Raw genomic sequence first — 19,821 nt, forward strand, 5'->3', positions numbered from 1 at the left:
AGATAACCTTGTGGCTATAAGTACAAATAAAGCTATACTTTACAAAAAATAAAGCTCTCCTCTTTTTCTGACATGCCTGAAAGCAGGAAGATTTATGGATGCTCTACCTCAAAAGGTCAAAGGAAAAATAACTTCTTTTTTATATAAAAAAAGGCTAAATTTTACTCATTATTAGACTTAATCTGGCTTGATATGATTCAAAACAACTTGGAAAGTCTAGCAATATATCTTGGGGCATGTTCTGTGAGCTGCAAGTTAAAGATTTTAGGTTAGTGAGATAAAGTTTTTGTATTTGTATTAAAGGTCACTGACTTACAAAACAAACAAAAAAAACTAATCAGGCTTAATATATGAGGTCTGTCCAGAAGGTATCCAGCCATTTAATATGAAAAACAGAGACATTTACTGAAGAAGACACAAGAAACATTGGACATAGGACAATGATGCCTCAGTCCCCTTTGAGGTAGGCATCTTGGGACCTCACACAGTTCTTCCACTAAATATGGACTACTCCATTGTATTTTCCTGAATCCCATCTATGGTCTGAAATCTTTTCCCTTTCAAAGGTGATTTTAATTTTGGGAAAAGCCAGAGTCGCAGGGCCCCAAATCTGAGCTGTAGAGGGGCTGAGTCACCTGGGTGATTTGATGTTTCACCAAAAAACTCTGCATGATACATGATGCATGAGTGGGTGTACTGTCATGATGAAGCTGCCACTCACCAGTGGCCCACAGTGGTGGCCTTCTGAATCATACAAATAATTTCCATGGAGGAATGTTCGAGCTTAACACAAAATTTGATGCAGATTTGTTGCTGTACTCACTCAGCCATTTTGAATGCAATGGCCACACAGCACACATGCTCGCTCAGTGGAGTCTACCACCTGCACTGACTAGTGCAATGAAGTTGTCATTGCTCATACATGCGCATTGCAGTCCACTCTCCTTGGTTGCTGGGTTAGAGCGATGTTGTGCAAACCATTCTCATTATATTAACAATGGCTGGACATTTTCTGGAACTTGTTATTTTTTTTTTTAAAGATTTTATTTATTTATCTTTAGAGGGGAAAAGAGAAGGAGAAAAAGAATGGCCCACAGTACACCAGCCAGGGCTAGACCTTGTTATTTTTTAAACTCAAATATCGGGAATGATTATGGAAAATTACCGAAGTCTCAAAACACTGTATAAAATGCACTTCATGTGCAACTCCTTGGGGCTATCAGATTTGCTCATAAAATAGTATAGATAATCTAAAAAGTCAGCATTAATACAGGCCTAGTCATCACAGTGATTATTATCTGTCTTTTCAGAAAAGTCACAAGTTGCATTACCCCTTTGCTAAAAGCAGTTAGAAACCAGCTACTGTGAACACATTTTCAACACTGTATTATGGATTATTTTGTTTGCCACTGCCAATATTGATATTATGGTTATCACTACACATACCTGCATTTTCTTTAGTAGAAAATGCCTACCCAGGGATTCCTGTCATCCAACTTCTACTGTTACTATAAAATACCCATCAAGAACAGGACCAACTTGAATAAAACCAATATTACAGTTTAAGTAATTAAACAGTTGGGCAAAAGTAGGCTTACAGTTGTGAGTATGCAAAAGTTTATTCTTGTATTATTACTTATTATTATACTGTTTTCCATAGAAATAACTGTAAACCTACTTTTGCTCCACCCTTTATAATTTTAATTACTTCTGACTCATTTTTATAGAACCCAAAATATATTCACCCTTAAATAACGTCAAAGTTGATGACAGATACTTACAAAGACCTGTGATGTTGGGACAGCTGTCTTTGTGTTCACAATCATTTTCAATTGTTCAAGTTGGGCTCCCAACTGCTTTGTCACCATTTCCACTTCTTGAGCACTAGTAATTATTTCTGACTGTGAAGACAACATAATTTGCATTAATATTTTAATAATTTTAGTACAAAAATCCCATCTATTTTAAGTCCTATCTGTTCCCTTGAAGGTAAGCTCAGTGAGAGCAGGGATTCTGTTCTCCATGGTATCCTCAACACCAAGAACTGTGCTGGCACACATGTGGTACTCCAGAAGTGATGGTTGGAAGATACAGTTTTAAAAACACAGTGGCTATACCTTTTCTCAAATGTATACAGGTATTCTTTGATATTCAGAATAAATGCAATTGTACTGAATTCCTGAGAATTCCTGAGCACAGCTTTGCATAGATGTTATTTCTCCATTCCTCAATGATAAAATTAATGAGGCATTCCTCTGAAAACTATTCTGATACTAAAATTTTTGAAAAGTACATTCAAGAATGTAGAAAATCTTAAAAATCTCAGTATTGAAAGAAAAATTATATACTTCTGACACAATAATAGTAATATCAAAAGAAGATGCTGAATGCTGAGTCTTAACATTTATTCTTGCTATGTGCTAACGTTATATTAATGAGTACACAAAGGGTAAACACAAATAAGAAAACCAAGGTATAGGTTTTTTCTGAGAAGGCACAGAAAATAAGTAGCATAGACAGTAGGTAGAAAATAGATGGGGGAGGGCAAGAATAGTATGGGAAATATAGAATCTAAAGAACTTGAGATACATGGTCATAAACTAAAAAGGGGGAATGGTGGGGGAGGGGGTGTGCAGGGTGGAGGGAAATGAAGGGGGGAAATAGAACAACTGTAATGGCATAATCAATAAAATATATTTTTTAAAAATGCCCATACTTCCCAAAGTCATATACAGATTTAATGCAATTGCTATCAAAATTCCAATGGCATTTTTCATAAATGTAGAAGAAACAATCCCAAAGCTTGTATGAAACCACAAAAGACCCCAAATGGACAAAACAAACTTGAAAAAGAATACAGGTGGAAGCATCATGATTCCTGCTTTCAAACTATATTACAGAGCTATAGTAATTAAAACAGTATGGTATTGTCATAAAAAAACAGATATATAGATCAATGAATCAGAATAGGAATCCCCAAAATAAATCATGTATGTGTGGTCAATTAATTTACAACATAGGAGATAAGAATATACAATGAAGAAAGGATAGTGTGTTGGGAGAACTGGACAGATAAATGCAAAAGAATGAAAATGGGCCACTATCTTACACCATTCACAAAAATCAACTCAAAATGGTTTAAAGACTTGAGTGTAAACCTGAAACCATAAAACTTCTAGAGGAAAACATAAGTAGTAAACTTCTAAACATCAGTCTTGACGGTAATTTTTTGGCTTTGACACCAAAAGCAAAGGCAACAGAAGTAAAAAATTAACAAGTGGGACTACATCAAACTAAAAAGGTTCTGCTCAGTAAAGGCAATCATCAACAAAATGAGAATGCAACCATCCAAAGGGAGTAATTTGCAAGTCATGTATCTCATAAGGGATTAATATCCTAAATACACAATAAACTTATATATTTCAATAGCAAAAAAAAATCAATTAAAAAAAATTGACAAAGAATCTGAATAGACATTTTTCAAAAGAAGACATGCATGTGGGCCTGTGAACCAGAGGATCGAAGTTCGATTCCCAGTCAGGGCACATGCCTGGGTTGCAGGCCAGTTCCCTGTCGGCCAGTTCCCAATAGGGGATGCACAAGAGGCAACCATACATTGATGTTTCTCTCTCTCTCTCCTTCCCCTCTAAAGATAGATATATATTTTTTATAAATAAACAAACAAATAAATAAATAAATAGCAAAATTAAAAAAAAACAGAAACAAACTCATAAAAACAGAGATCATACTGATGGTTGCCAGAGGAAGGGAGTTTGGGGGGCTCGGTAAAAAAGATGAATAGATTAAGAAATACAAATTGGTAGTCACAAAATAGTCATGTGGATGTAAAGTACAGCACAGGGAATATAGTCAATAATATTGTAGTAATTACATATGGTGGTAGGTGGGCACTTGAAATATTAGGGCAACCACTTTGTAAAGTATATGATTGTCTAACAATTATGCTATATACCTGAAATTAGTACAAAGTAATGTTGAATGGAAACTGTAATTGAAAGGTACACAGATAAACACTGAATAGGTAGCAAAGAGCATGAGAACTCATCCCTAACCTTGACTGATGTTAGTACGAAATAGTCATGACAAGTGCTAAGATCAGACAATTAACTTTCTCAATAACATGAGCAGCAAAGAGCTTGGGAATGATATGCTGTCTAGAAAAATAAGAGTTCTTCATCTTGTGCCCCTATCAAAATGAAATCAGAGCCGTTCTGCTAAAACCCTAACAATGATGATGACAGTAATGACAAATGTCATCAGTGGCAGTGCCTCCGCCATCATCAGCTTACTGAACTCTTGCTATGTGTCAGGTACTGTTACACCTGTTGACATAGTGGAGACTACCAATAACCCCATCTTGCAAATGTGGAAACCAAGGCACAGAGAAGTTAAACAACTTTCTCAAGGACACAGATTCAGTAAGTGGGAAAGTCAGGGTTAGAACCTGAGCAGTCTGGTTGCAGAGCCCATACTCATCAGTTGCACACTCTACTCGGCCGCCCCTTCAGCTCTGAGGGTGAGAACTCCAATGAGAACTCAAGACTGCATGTTAGTTGGTCGAAGATGATTCACGATTGAGAGCTGTGAGAAGATACTATATAATGAACAACATTCTCTATAACATTCTTACAGTGTGCGAGAGAGTTTCCCAAGGTTTATTCTTATGATATCTCTCCCACATGCATAAGACAAAAGTAAATATGAAGTCTAATCCTGTGGACCTCTAGGCACTTCAAGATGAACTGACTGTAAAATCCTTTCCATATCTGACTAGTTACATAAGGTTGACAGCCACAGGTCAATGTTAGGGGAACATCTACCCTAAAGAATGATTTGGTTTTGAATAGCTGGTTTAGAATCCTCCATTCTGAAGCCACTTAAGAGAGCAAATCAGTTATAAGGAACACTCCTGGGTCAGGGCAATAAAGTCATGTCATCTGGATGTTTATCTTCCTATTCTCTACAGTGGTGGTAAAGAAAGAAGACAGATCAAGTGCACCCAAAAGAAGAATCACGCTATTAACATACCAGTTAGAAAGAAGAAAGGGTCAGAGCACATCACGTTCTATCCCTCAATACATTCATGCTCACTCAAACAAGAGCAGCTCCCCTGACCCTGAGTCTCATGGTGATTGGAAAACAGAGGCTTTTAAAGGTAAACAGGGATGGTGCGGGGGTGGGTGCATGGATACGTTAATTGACTCAATGCAGGGAATACAATGGAGATATAGGTATTTGGCCAAAAAGTCCGTTTAGTTTTTTCTGTAAAATAAAATGCACATTTTTCATTTTCACTGTTAACTTTATTGATTTAGATAGTTTGAGTATGACAGCTAACACCTGTTATTTGTTCCCAGGGGAGCTACCAAACATCTTCCAACGCACATGACAGTCCCACAGCAGAGAATTACTTTGGCAAAAATGTCAACAGTACTAAGAAACCCCACAAGCCACTTTTTACACGTTCAATCAATCCCAGCACCTTCTTATGGACAAATCTTTTCTGCCTTTTAGTTGTGTTTTTACCTCTCTTGAAATCATAAAGCATAAAAGGTCAAAAATGTTGCATATCTTCTTCCATCTTCAATATTAACATGGCTACATAAAAATTCACCAATCTTGATAAGTTTTTTTGAATGCATGCTGATATGACAGCAGTCACAATACAATCTAACAAAATTGTTTTGAATGAAGTTAAAGACAACTAAGCACTACTAGAGCCACTGTATGGAAAACACTAAAACTTTTCAGCCAACCCAATATCATCACATTGTACAGTTTAAGTATCTTACAACTTTGTCAATTAAGCCTCAATAAAGCTAAAATGAAAATAAGTAAAACCAGTGATTGGTGGGAACATAGCTTGCTGTCATGGCATTGGTAATAAACTGTGTTCCCTGGAACCCTAGGGTGCCATGAGGCCGTTCCGTGGTGAAAAGGTCTCCACTTCCTTCATCTAAATACCTGTTTTACATTTTTAGGATCCTGAGTAGCTTTCTGTCTGAAAGAAAGTGCTCTCCTACTTTTAAAAAGTTCAAAATCACCACTTTACCATGTTTTCCAGCACTTTAGGGATATTATTTGGCTTGTTCATTAGATCTAAAAAACATCAGAAATAAAAGATTTTTTCTACCAATTTTTAAAATAAGAACAAATAATTACATAAAAATCACTCGAGTGCCAACTACCTGCCAAACAATATATTACACACTTAGTCTGAGTGCAAGCACTGCAGTATTACTCACACACACACCAACTTACTACAGCATGCTAACAATCATACTACATAGTACCAAACAGAATCAACAACTATAAAATCAACTCCTACCAATATATTTTCATTAAAGGCAAAATCTAGTTGCCCCATTTCTATTTTAGTTTCTGGGCCTTCAGATGCAATATAAACGGAGCAGTTATCAAGGTTACCTTCTTTATCAACAACCTGGTTCTATCTTTTGTTTCAGCCCCATAATATCTAAAGCGGTTGCATTCTATGGAGAAGGCCAGATCTTATGACACTACCTTACCAAAATGATCTGAAGGAAGATCTCATACTGTCGCACATTATAGAGTGCTTCTTTTAACATATATGGCTGCAGTTCTGTACTCATGAGTGGGTTCTGCGTTACTTTCTCAAGGATGGCCGTGTAGCGGTACGCCTGTTCTTGGGCGGTCTGAAGTTGGGAGTCGATATGCTGAGTGGTGGCTGGGATTGCTTCGTGTAGAACAGCTGGCACTGTTTTAAAGGTATATTAAGAGAGACATGAAGAAGCCTAAAAAGAATTAACAAAAAGCCTTAAAATGGTTATATTTTGAGTATGAAGTTGAGTTAGTTCTTATGTCAACAAAATTAATAATGATGAGGCATGTATTTCATGGTTCTCACATCATGGAAAAAAGTACCACACACACATAAAAAAAAACCCTTGTCTAAATGAAATATATTGTCAGAACAAGAACCAAAGGTAGAGAAGATCAGCGGTTCCCACAAACATGCAGAAGAGCCTGAAAAATTCATAGGCTTTGGGATTATGTGCTATTGACCATGTGCCTCCAGAAAAGTCACTGTATCTTTCCTTCTGTGTATCTTCTTTTTTGTTTGTAAAAATAGAAGAAAAAGCATGCAACTTAAGAAACTTGTTGGGATACTGAAAAGTAACAGAATAATCTAGCAAAATAGAGAACTTCATGAGGAATGGTAGTTGAGTTTTTAGAACAGATTGAAAATGCAAAAATTTACCCCATTGTACTAGATCAGTGACCTGCTGAAAGATTATAACCCCTTATCACTGGGCCTATATGTGCACCAAACTCCTAGGGAAGTTATTTCTACTGGTAGGTCCTTCATCAAATATTTCATGAGTACCTTCATGAAATATTATAGATATCTATTATATATAATAAATTATCTATAGATAGGTAATTTATTACAAATAATAAATCCATATTACCACATAGTAAATACTCCTGAATTTAAACATTTGAGGATAGCTCCTCCTGGACCTTTTCATTCCATTAACTGAATCAACAACTGTTTTATTTTCAGGGTGATTTCTATTTTTAAATCACTGAGTTTTACTCCCTTTTTGTTACTTGACTTGGAGTAAAGTACACAAAGCCCAATGAATGAGGGAGGCTGGATTCTGGACTTGTGCCCTCATTCCTTTCACTGATTCACTCTCCTATGCTAGTTTACACATTGTGAAAAGTAGTCGTAACTAAGACAATCAAATCTGAAATCGAAGAATGGTAGTGGTGTACTGGGTATTACTTTCCTCACTATGCAAATTACATTCTAAACCTGCACAATCTATAGAATTAACGTAATGATAGACCTACAGTACTCAATGCCTTCTCCTCCCTTTCCAGTGTCTCGGTTGAATAAACGAATTCCAGTAACGATCATGGAGAGTTCTTTCAGCTGGCAATCTTTCTCCTTCTTAGAAAGAGTTAGGAATGTCCCGAGTTCAGCCTGAGGAAAAACACTCTGTAGGGCAGCTAAAACAAACCACAAAACGGACAACAAGATTATGAAATAAAAATACCAGAACTTAAATCACAAGTTTCTTTCAGCAGAAAGGTAAAAGGCCTGTCTTTATAGAATTACTTATATGATTCTTTAATTTTCTGGTACCTGATTACAGCATACATAGCAAAATTGATCATGTATTAAAGCTGAGCTACTGAAATACTGCCATTGCTTCATGTCTGTTTTTAATAATTAAGCATCCATCAGTAGTTTTTGGCAATGAGTATTAAAATGAGCTTTCTAATCAGGGCTATGAGTAGAAAAATTGATGCTTTAAAATAAGTGTGAAAGAAGGCCATAGGGAGGTTAGCGATCTTGCCTATTCTTTGCCTTAAAGTGAGAAAGTGGACTAGCATTCCCTGGGGATAAAACAATGTCCTTTTCCAGCGTCCACTTTAGATGACAGACTCAACTCTTTACCTTACTGTAAAATCTCACTTTCCTGTGGCCCCCATTACCCAATCAGCCTGGTATCCTGAATCATTACTGCCAGTGTTTCTTTAATGAGGAGGAGTGGGTCCCCGGATATGTACAGCTCTAAGACATTAATAATAGTCAATTTCCAGAGGTGCTCTTTGCATTTTAGAGTTGTTACACAGTGTAAAAGGAGTCTGGGTAAGTTTTAACTTCTTATTTCGATTAACTTTGTTTTCAGATAAAAAGGCATCTTCAACACTTGTAATTTAACAGATTTTATAAGATATAGTGTTCATATATTTTCACTTTATAGAATGGAAATGTTTTTTACCTGTTGCCTCTCTGACAATCTTGATATCTGTAGGGGATCCAACCCCAGAGCGCAGTAACACATAGCTGACAATCTTTCTGTACAGGCTTTCCAGTTCATCTCGAGCACAAGCTCTGTTATCTGTAATTTCTCTGGTAACAAGGCCTAATTTAGACTCCACAATCCGGTGATGTTCTTCAAGAAATTCCTCTAAAATTGGCAAAGGACAATGTTCTATATGTTTGATACTTAAAATTCTTCTCACATAAAGAAAGCAGGACCAGTTAAAAAACAATGGCTGAGGTACAACAAATCTACTACTGCATGAAAACAAGTATTTTCATAAAGTGTCATAATAAACAATGTCCAGCAGTTAACCTCAAGAAAAAAAATCAAGTGGGAAAGATTTATTACAGCAATTTAAATGGCATGCTTGTCAAAACACATAAGACTTTAAATAGACAATCCGAACAGTAATATCAGAAGGCTAAAACCTCCCAAGTAAACAGAAAGTACACAAGACAATTTATATTGGGTTGGCTGAAAAGTTTGTGTGGCTTATTCCATAAAATGAAAGACACATTTTTCATTTTCACCAATAACTTTATTGATTGGGACATTTTGAATATGTTGGCTATCTCCTGCATGGAAGAATGTTGATTGATGTCAATGTGTTAATTTGATCGCTATCAACTTCAACTGGTCTACTCGACTGTGAGCATTGTCCAGTGAGAAATCTCCAGCACAAAACTTCACAAACCGCTTTTGACATGTTCAATCAGTCACAGCACCTTCCCATTCACTGCACAAATCTTTTTTTGCATTTCAGTTGCATTTTTACCTTTCTTAAAATAATAAAGCACAATATGCTGAAAATGTTGCATATTTTCTTCCATCTTCAATGTTAAAATTGTTGCACAAAAACTCACCAATTTTGATAAGTTTTTTAAAATGCACACTGATATGACAGCTGTCACAATACAATCTAACAAAATTGTTTGTTTTCAATGAAGTTAAAGGGAACTAAATGCTACTAGAGCCACCTTACAGAAAAATCCAAACAGACTTTTTGGCAAACCCAATACTAAATATGTATATTATAATATAAACATTTGTAGTATAAACATGTAATATATATGTATGCATTATGAAAGCATGTATAGTATACACATATACATAGTGTAAATATTTCTGTTCAATTATATTTGTATTTTAGTTCTAGATAAATTTTCTTGGAATGGCATTATTGATAATATGATGTTGCATCAAGAATGGTCTCCCTCTCCCTTCTTCTCATGATATGACGAGGTCTATACTTAATTGTGGCAGCCACAATTCACCAGCAGCACATTCCTTGGAAGTAATTCAACAAAACACCTCATTTTACTATTATGATATTTAATACATTAATTATACACAGTTAATACTTACAATCTTTTTACAAAAACAAAATTTTTGCAATTAAAAAATCTAAATGATGTCAATTCCACAATTATTTATTGCTTAAAATTATCATTATTTTTAAGCAAAAAAGTAAGATATAGGATTTTACATATGTAAGCATAAATGAAAGTTCAATATAGAGGAGGAAAAAAGACAATGAAAGGTAACAAATGGCTAACACAGTGGGGCAGAGGCCGTGTAGTCTATAGATGAATTTATTTTCCTTTTTCTCTTGTTTCCAGTTTGTCTATGCAGTAGCATTAAACAATTTACATAAGAAAATATGCTCTAAATTTAAATTTACTATCATTCATTTCATTTTTGTTAGTTATATACTTTAGGTAAGCATTAAAATATAAACCAGAAACCAAAAAAAAATCAACAAATTAAAATCTTTAACTTAGATGGACTAGTTGTTTCAATTTCTAATTATTATGCATTAGAGCTACTACAGTCAAAATACAATAAGCTTGAAAACATAATTACTATGGGCATAATAGTTAGACCTTACTTTTAATGCTCAGAAAGGCCACTGGTGTTTTTCTCCTTTTAGCATTTCCAACATTATCATATTTTTCAAAATTGGAAAAAATTTCAAAAGGTAGACCAAAAAATTAAACCAAAATTGTCAACCAAATGAAGCCCTTATTAGCTTAAATACAATACAAATTTTTTTAAGTATATCAAAATTGGTGGATACATGTTACCTCGATTTGTATAATTCATATCAAAGTAGACTTGCATCTTAATGGTGTCCAGGGATGGATTCTTACTGTCCAATAGCCGACTCACACAAAGCTAGAAAAGAATACCCCATGAACACTTCTCATTACAGTTTCTATCTGAAGTATTTTCTAAAGTTATTTTTTTTAAATAAGGGAAACATCACAGTAATAGTGTCTATATTTATCTACCAATAACTCTTACTATTTTTTTTATTTTTGAGGACTTCATGCTTTATAATTCGCCCAACCAACAATAGTTATTGCCCCAGACTTAACCAGTATCACCATACCCAGGTGGGGTAATAGTTGAGTTGAAGGCAAAAGTTTTGACCTTTACCAGACTGGTGTGGCTGAGTGGACTGAGTGCCAGCCTACAAACCAAAGGGTCGCTGGTTTGATTCCCAGTCAGGGCACATGCCTGGGTTGTGGGCCAGATTCCCAGTATGGGGTGTGCAAGAGGCAACCACATGTTGTTTCTGTCCCTTTCTCTCCCTCCCTGCCCCCTGTCTCAAAAAATAAATAAATAAAATAAAATAAAATAAATTTGACATTTTGGGTAGTCTATAGCTTTTATAGACTTTCTCACCCCTTCTTAACTGAGCCTTAAACAACACTCTTTGCTGATGCTGGAGGTCATACGCATTTTTTGAAAAGCTGCTGCAGCTACCTTCCTCTGCTCACAGAATTTCTTTGGCTTTGCCTGCTATTTCAGAATTTCCTCCTTTGGTCTGTTTTCTCCCATTTCCCCCCCTTCTTTGCTTTGCCCCTTTATATTGAATGATAACACTGAATTTTTCTTTTGTTTAGTCTTTATACCTGCAGTTGGCTGGCACATCAGGAGCCTCACCCTCGCCCCGCCTCCCAGCACCAGCCCTGCCTTCCTGGGCACAGGGAGGAGAGAATGCAAGAGTGAGGACGGGATACTTCCTCTTCGGAAACCTGTGCCCCTGGATCCCTCCTAGTGGAGAAGAAGGACCGCTCTAAACACGGAATTTACAAAGACTACCTCTTCCAGGCAATTTTTTTGCAATATATTTTTTTAATTCTTTTTTTGCCCTGGCTGGCATGGTTCAGTTGGTTGGAGCATTGTCCCATAAACCAAAAGGTTGCCAGTTTGATCCCAGGTCAGGGCACACATCTAGGTTGCTGGTTCTACCCCTGGTTCAGTCCCTCATCAGCGTGCATATGGGAGGCAACCAACTGATGCTTCTCTCTTTCCTTCCTCTTTCTTTAAAAACAATGAAAAAAATGTCCTCAGGTGAGGATAATAAATAAAAATAATTAAAATATTTTCAATTATAGTTTACATTCAACATTACCCAAGTAATTTTTATAATGCATTTTCTATTTTTATTTAATTTTTTTTCAAGTAGTTTTCTGCCTTTTACTCCCTTCCCAGCCCACCCCCAAGTGATTTTTAATTGAGAAAAATACAAACTTTGTCATTTAAATTATGATCTATGTTGATAGTTAATATACCTGTCATATTAAAAGTATATTGAGCTTGATTCTTTCCAACTTAGTTGAATTACAGGAAAAAATTAAAACTCTTCTTTTTAATCCTCACCCAAAGATATGTTCACCAATTTTTTTTTAGAGAAAGAGAGAGAGAAACATTGATGCCAAAGAGAAACATCCAAGGGCTCACACCCCACCCCAGGACTAAACCCTCACCCTAGGTATGTGCCCTGTCCAGGAATGAACTGCCAGCCCTTTGGTGCACAGGATGATGCTCCAACCAACTGAGCCACCTGGCCAGGGAGAAGAAAAATATTTTCTGCCCCTCCTTGATTCTTCTTCATGGCTTTCCAATAAAATTTCAGATTGACCACCAGTTATTGCCGCTTTGCTGAGAATGGGTTGTATATCACATTTAAAATCACAGAGAGAGGAATTCCGCCACGATGGAGGTGTTGGTGGAAGCACTTTGCCTTCTCACACAACCAACTTTAAAAACAACAAAGTTTTAGCAACAAAAACACAGCCAAACCACAGAAAATTGAACTACACTGAAGTCTGAAAACAACGAACCCTTCAGCCAAACCGGTAAGAGGGGCAGAGCCAGCAGCAGAGCGGGGTCGGGCAAGAAAGATCCACCAGACCAACCTGGGTGCACAACCCAGATGCACCAGCAGCCGTGGGTGGATCCCAGGTGTGGAGAAGTGGGCGGACCCACTGAGGGCGGACCGTGGTCACACATTCACGTGCAGATAAACCGGTGAAGGAGCTAGCAGTGGTGAGACGGACCCCACAGGCCCAAGCAGCAGAAAGCAGCAGAGAGAACCGTCATTGTCCCTCTCTGACCCCGCCCCCACATACAGCATCACAAATCAGCGACCTGGGTGGCCCCGCCCTGGTGAACACCTATGGCTCTGCTCCTCATATGTAATAGGCATGAACAGATCAAAACATGGCTCAAGAACAACTCAGAGCCCCAGAGCCGATAAACCTAAGTGAATAATAAATTGCCAAACTTTCAAATGCACAGTTCAAAACACTGGTGATCAGGATGCTCACAGAACTGGTTGATTTTAGTCACAAATTAGAGGAACATATGAAGGCTAAACTAATTGAAATGAATGGAAATGCACAGGAAACCAATAGTAATGGAAAGGAAACTGGGACTCAAATCAAGGGAGTGGACCAGAAGGAGGAAAAAAATGACCAAACAGAAAAGGATGAAGAAACAAGAATTCAAAAAAAGGAGGAGAGGCTTAGGAACCTTCAGGACATCTTTAAACATTCCAACATCCAAATTATAGGGTTACCAGAAGGGGAAGAGGAACAGCCACGAGTGGAAAACTTATTTGAACAAATAATAAAGGAGAATTTCCCCAATCTGGCAAAGGAAATAGACTTCCAGGAAATATAGGAAGCTCAGAGAGTCCCAAAGAACTTGGACCCAAGAAGGAACACACCAAGGCACATCATCATTACATTAGCCAAGATTCAAATGAAGGAGAGAATCCTAGAAGCAGCAAGAGCTAAGGGGACAGTCACCTACAAAGGAGTTCCCATCAGACTGTCAGCAGATTTCTCAAAAGAGACCTTACAGGCAAGAAGGGGCTGGAAAGAGGTATTCCAAATCATGAAATCCAAAGACCTACATCCAAGATTGATCTATCCAGCAAAGCTTTCATTTAGAATGGAAGGGCAGATAAAGTGCTTTTCAGATAAGGTCAAATTCAAGGAGTTCATCATCACCAAGCCCTTATTATATGAAATGTTAAGGGGACTTACCCAAGAAAAAGAAGATAAAAAAGATGAACAGTGAAAGGACAGCAAACTCACAGTTGTTAAGAACCACACCTAAAACAAAAGCAAATTAAGGACAGCTAGATCAGGAGTGAACCATAGAAATGAAGATCACATGGAGGGTTAGCAACAGGGGAGTGGGAGAAGGAGATGGGGGGAGAAGGTACAGAAAATAAGTAGCACAGACAGTAGGTAGAAAATAGATAGGGGGAGGGCAAGAATAGCATGGGAAATATAGAATCTAAAGAACTTGAGCCACGTGGTCATAAACTAAAGGGGGGAGTGGTGGGGGAGGGGTGTTTAGGGTGGAGTGGAATGAAGGGGGGAAATAGAACAACTGTAATGGCATAATTAATAAAATATATTTTTAAAAAAGAATAAATAAATAAATAATAAAATCACAGAGAGACCCAGCTCTAGGCTGCCTTGAAGAATCATGGAGTCTGTACTTAATGCACAATCATCCTAACATTTTCCCCAGCTCAGACTCCCAAACCTCTTTCTGTCCCCTCTAGCCCCTGCAAATAGACCTGCACTCCACTGTGTGAATTGCTGACTGTGAAAGAAGGTGAGAATAATGAAAATTTTCTCTGCCATTTCTTAGAGAAATGAAAACATTCATATACAAGTTTGGGAAAGCCTGCATCAAGTCTTCTCTATAAAGAAGGGAATTAAAACCATTAAGCCTAGGAGAAAATTTTTAAATGTTGAATTTTTGCCCTGGCTTGTGTGGCTCACTTGGTTGGAGAGCTGTCCTGTAAGCCGAAAAGGTCGCAGTTTCCATCCCTGGTCAGGGCACATGCCTGGGTTGTGGGTTTACTTCCTGGCGGGGGTGTGTACGAGAGGTGAGGAGGGGCGCATGCAAGAGACAACGGATCTGAGGTTTCTCACAACGATGCTTCTCTCCCTCTCCCCTACTTTCCCTCTTTCTAAAATCAATAAGCATGTCCTCCAGTGAGGATTTTAAAAAAGTTGAACTAGGGATGTGTAGGGTGGGGGAGAGTAATGGAGGGCAGAAATGGGGACAACTGTAGTTGAACAATAATAAAAAATAAATAAAATATTTTCTGTTAAAAAAGTAAAATAAAATAAAATAAAAAATAAAATCAATAAGCAATGTCCTCCAGTGAGGATTTTAAAAACTTGAGTTTTTAGAAAATACATTTAGGAATATTTAGAAAATAAATATTTAAAAACCTAAATGCAGTGAGTCAAACTTAAAACATAGAAAAAAATTAATGATGTCCTTTAGTTCTTAAAACTGGTTTTCAGACACACCTATTTTATTTCTATTAGTTACTTTTTCCTTTAGAATTGAAAAAAATTACATTGAACCAATAATTACATGAATTTGAATTTAGTGCTAAGTAAATTTACAGTATATGGTAAGTCAGTTGATTATGTTCTGAATGTAACATGAGATTAATAACTAGATGTCTCTAAAATACTGCAACAGACACTGCTTTTTCCTTAGTAACAAAGCTCCAGTTTGGATTGGGGCAAACATTTCTTCAGCTAAAGAAGCCAAAAAAAAATCCCAGGCTGACTTGAAATATTCTGGTCAATCAACATAAGTAGATGGGAAGGACCCTGAGAGAGCTATTATTTTCCTAATGGAAAGTGGAGACCCAAATGGCACATATTTTGCTCTTTGTCCTACCCCCTATACCTGTCTTAAAGTGGATTAGCTATCTTGTGACCCTGGGATGAAATCCACATACATGATGGTGACCCAGGAAACTAGGAAAAACAGCCTATGTACCTCCGGACTTTGTTTTATGAGAAAAAACAATAATAAATCCCTTATTTGTGTGCACCGTCATTTGGTGAGTTTTTGTATCCTGGAGCTGAAGTCAATAATGAAGTCTAAACACATACTGTATTTAGAACTGCAAATAAATATTTCAAAATTTGAGAATTGTTGGATAATCACCTTAATGAGTTTCTGCACATCACTCTTTATGAGGATTCTGTCCATGTTAAAGCCATTACTTGGATCCAGGACGACAGCTTTCACCTGAGAGTAGGAAAGAGTCTATTAAATAATTTTATTTCACATTATTATAAAATTAATATGTTTCCATTTTTTAAGCAACTACCTCTGATTACTCAGATGTTGATTATTTGGCTGACTTTCTTAGTACCCAACTTATCAGCACCTTCATCAAATTTGAATATGGTGATAGAAAAATTATATGGAGAAATAGGTTGAAAGCAGTGGCTAGATTTTAGATTGGCAAACTATTTGAATATTTTATTATGTTTTTACTGTATATCGTTAAACCAAAAGCAAACATAGAGATACCAAGGCACTCAGTAATTTTTACAAGTGAACAAAACATTGTTATAAAAACTCCAACAGGACACTACTGATGTTTCTAAACCTAATCAAGATCTCCTAAATCAGTCTCTATAATTCTAGAATTGACATGCTATATACACTTTTTAAAGAAGTATTTTTTGCTAAAAATACTTTTAGCAAACTTGTCCAATGATCTCAATAGATTGTCAACTGAATAGCATTTATGAAAGCTTTACAGAATTTTAAGAGGAAAATGGGCACCACTTAAAAACATTTTTAATAAAGCAGTAATTCACGAAAATATTCATTCTTACCATAAAAGCAACCAGAGTTTCAGAAGGCACCTCTCCATGGGATGCACATTCTTGTCCTATCTCTCGAATGATATTCTTTATAACACTTTCTGCCTGAGTGGGAGGCATCCTGGCTAAATAAAACAATAATTGGTTTTTAAAAATATATATGTATATATTATTTTTCTGCCTTAAATTTCTCTATATTCTATTTGTAAAGAGTCATAATAGTACTTATTAACTTACCAGTATTTGTTAGCATGTAGGCCTCTCCTGTCTTTCATTAATTTGTTTTGTACTTATAAAAATGAAGGGCTGTGTTGATAAAGGAGAAATTGGAACTTCAAATGATTGAAACATTTCCTCTTTATTTAAATGATGGTGATCACCAAAATGAATTTGTAAAATTTGTATTATATTTTTTAATTAAAAAAAGACTAAACAGTATGCAAGGAGTAGAATGAATGAGAAACCCTATCCTAACCTGTGCAGGTGGCAGAGTACAGCTTTAAAGGAGAAATGTTAATTCCATCACATTCACCCAATGACCTTTCATAGTTATAAGATTTTTGGAAGAAAGTCATTCTTGCTCTGGTATGAATTTTCTTTATTGCACATCCAAGTTGGATTTCGGACTCAATTAAAAACATTAAAAACAAAATTAAAAAACACGAGAGTTATGCATCATGGGGAAAAATGAACTTCTGGTTATTAATTACATTTACCAACAACCAGGAAAAGGTACGTTTCGAGGTGATGGAGTGTCCGGGTTTTCGGAGCATCAGTAACTGAGAGCGGTAGGTAATTTAACATGTAGAGAACAAAGGCAATCCCGGGTAGATAAAGCTAACTCTCAGCATTATTAGTGTTCAGGTAAGGTAGCACTTGGCATTTTGTCCAGTACAACCAGACTGCCTGGCATCCATCGTGAGGAGGACCAAGTGCTATATATTTAGCTGTTAAAATATTGCGTGGCAGAAGCTTTTAAAATAGCAGCTTGTAAAAAGTACACCAAGAATATTAGCCGCCCGTGTGCGCTTGCGTCTCTACGCGGGGTCGCTGTTGACAACCCTAGGTACCTTCTCTCGCCCCACCCTCTGAAGCACTAAATCTCCCGAGTTCTGGCCCTTGGGGGTGTGAGCTGAGCTGAGACAGGAAGGCACATCAGGGTCCTAACCTGCGGACCTGGGCGCCTTCGGACGGAAGTGACCACTTTTTCAGCTCTTCTGCGGCGCCCCGACGGAGTCCTAACTGAAAGACCGGGCTGGGCGGGATCCTCCACCTGCCCGGGCTCTGCAGGCCGCCCTACGCTTCTTCACGAGTGCATCTCGGGGTCAAGGGCACGGAGCCCGGAGTGGGCTGACCTGGGCAAGAATCTAGAGGGAAAGCCGCGTTTTCTGACTCTTTCCCCTGAGCCTCCAGAGAAGCTGGGCGTTCAGGGAGGCCGCCGTGTAACCATGGAGACCGAAGCCCGCAACCAAGGGGGTGGGGCCAGAATGTGGGCGGGGCAATAATGCCGGTTTGAAGCGGAAGTCACGGGGGGAAGAAATTTTTTGTTTTTATTAATTTCTTATATTTTACTTATTTTTAAAATTGTTGTTCAAGTACAATGTCTCCATTTTTCCATCACTCTCCCCACCCCAGCTATCCCCACCTCCCACCCCAGATCCTACCCGCCTTTGATTTTGCCCAATTGTCCTTTATAAATGGTCCAGATAACCCTTCCCACTTTATCCCCCCATTATCCCCACCCACCTCTCCTCTGGTTCCTGTCAGTTTGTTCTTAATTTCAGTGTCTCTGGTTATAGTTTGCTTGCTTGTTTGTTTTGTTGATTAAGTTCCTCTTAAAGGTGAGATCATGTGGTGTTTGTCTTTCACCTCCTGGCTTACTTCACTTAGCATACAGCTCTCCAGGTCCATCCATGCTGTGGCAAAGGGTAGGAGTTCCTTCTTTCTCTCTGCTGTGTAGTATTCCATCGTGTAAATGTACCACAGTTTTGATCCATTCATTTACTGATGGGCACTTATGTTGCTTGAGCCGGAAAAATTTAAAAACCAAACAAAAAAGGCCCAAATCCCAGGCAGAGAAAGGCAGAGTCACTATATTTCAAGGTTAAGGATGTTTAACACAAGTTTGGTTTTTTTTTGGTTTTTTTTGTTTTTTTGTTTTTTTTTTTTTCAGAAAAATTCATTGCAGTAGGCATTTGCTACCTCAATCCAAGGTGAGGGAGTTTCAACAAAAGCAAATCTCATAGCAGCCTAGGTACAATGCAAGCTTGATTCCCTACAGGAGAACCTGTCCCTGGGCAAGGCTCCTGTGTGCTGGACCTCGCTTCCCACTGGCTTTTCCAAGTGGGAGCTGGGTTACATTCCCATGCCATGCAGAATGGTTCCCTATAGCAGACAACTGTAATTAAACAACAATAAAATAATTTTTAAAAAACATGAAGTGATATAAAAAAATTAACAGTGGTTATATCTGATCAATGAGATCATGGCTATTTTCTTTTTCATACTTTAAGATACCTAACCAAATGTTTTTCATTAGCATATATTACTTATAAACTAGAATATTAAATTTTTTAAGATGGGCTAACAAAATAGAAATAGACTTATAGACAGCAGACTGAGCTCTCAGAGAGGAGGGAGATGGGGAAGCTAGATGAAAAAGTTGAAGGGATTAAAGAGAAAAAAAGAAAACCTCATAGGCGCAAAAATTTTTTAAAATATGGCTCTTGTGCTTTTCATACTCCCTCTCATGTTCCCCATATGTTACACAACAGTTAGCTCCTTTAGAAAAAAACTCAGCCATTGAGCTATTCTTTGTAAAATATGTAGTTCATCAACTTTGAAACTTTGGAAGTAACAGTTTTGGAATTAGTTGACAATTCCTCTTCCAGTTTAACTTTCCGTCTCCTCAAAAGTGCTTCAATAATGGAGCAGAAACCTGAATTCTCAGGGTAAAGTGAGAACTTGTGGAACAAGGAAGACAATGCAAGGAATCCTTACTCTAGTTTCTTTTAGTC

At 37.3% G+C, this 19,821-nt stretch overlaps 1 protein-coding gene across 3 annotated transcripts in view; it reads right to left on the reverse strand.

The window, feature by feature from the left end:
- The window catches only part of CFAP206 (cilia and flagella associated protein 206), a 30,134-nt gene extending 11,913 nt beyond the window's left edge, over positions 1 to 18,221 (reverse strand). Inside the window, exons 1-9 of one of the 3 annotated variants that reach the window (XM_037144057.2) lie at positions 17,973 to 18,221; positions 17,042 to 17,110; positions 16,817 to 16,929; positions 16,134 to 16,217; positions 10,928 to 11,018; positions 8,799 to 8,987; positions 7,861 to 8,019; positions 6,549 to 6,757; positions 1,782 to 1,901 (exon numbers count right to left, since the gene is read on the reverse strand). In XM_037144057.2, the coding sequence (XP_036999952.1) occupies positions 1,782 to 1,901; positions 6,549 to 6,757; positions 7,861 to 8,019; positions 8,799 to 8,987; positions 10,928 to 11,018; positions 16,134 to 16,217; positions 16,817 to 16,929; positions 17,042 to 17,057 (981 nt within the window). In that variant the 5' untranslated portion in view covers positions 17,058 to 17,110; positions 17,973 to 18,221. The remainder of the gene's footprint in view (positions 1 to 1,781; positions 1,902 to 6,548; positions 6,758 to 7,860; positions 8,020 to 8,798; positions 8,988 to 10,927; positions 11,019 to 16,133; positions 16,218 to 16,816; positions 16,930 to 17,041; positions 17,111 to 17,972) is intronic. The other 2 variants (XM_037144060.2, XM_037144059.2) reach the window with 2 other exon arrangements.
- Positions 18,222 to 19,821: the final 1,600 nt, after the last annotated feature.

This window comes from Artibeus jamaicensis, unplaced genomic scaffold, assembly GCF_021234435.1.
Source record: "Artibeus jamaicensis isolate MK-2021 breed Jamaican fruit bat unplaced genomic scaffold, CSHL_Jam_final contig_387, whole genome shotgun sequence".
In the NCBI taxonomy this organism is placed as follows: Eukaryota; Metazoa; Chordata; class Mammalia; order Chiroptera; family Phyllostomidae; genus Artibeus; species Artibeus jamaicensis.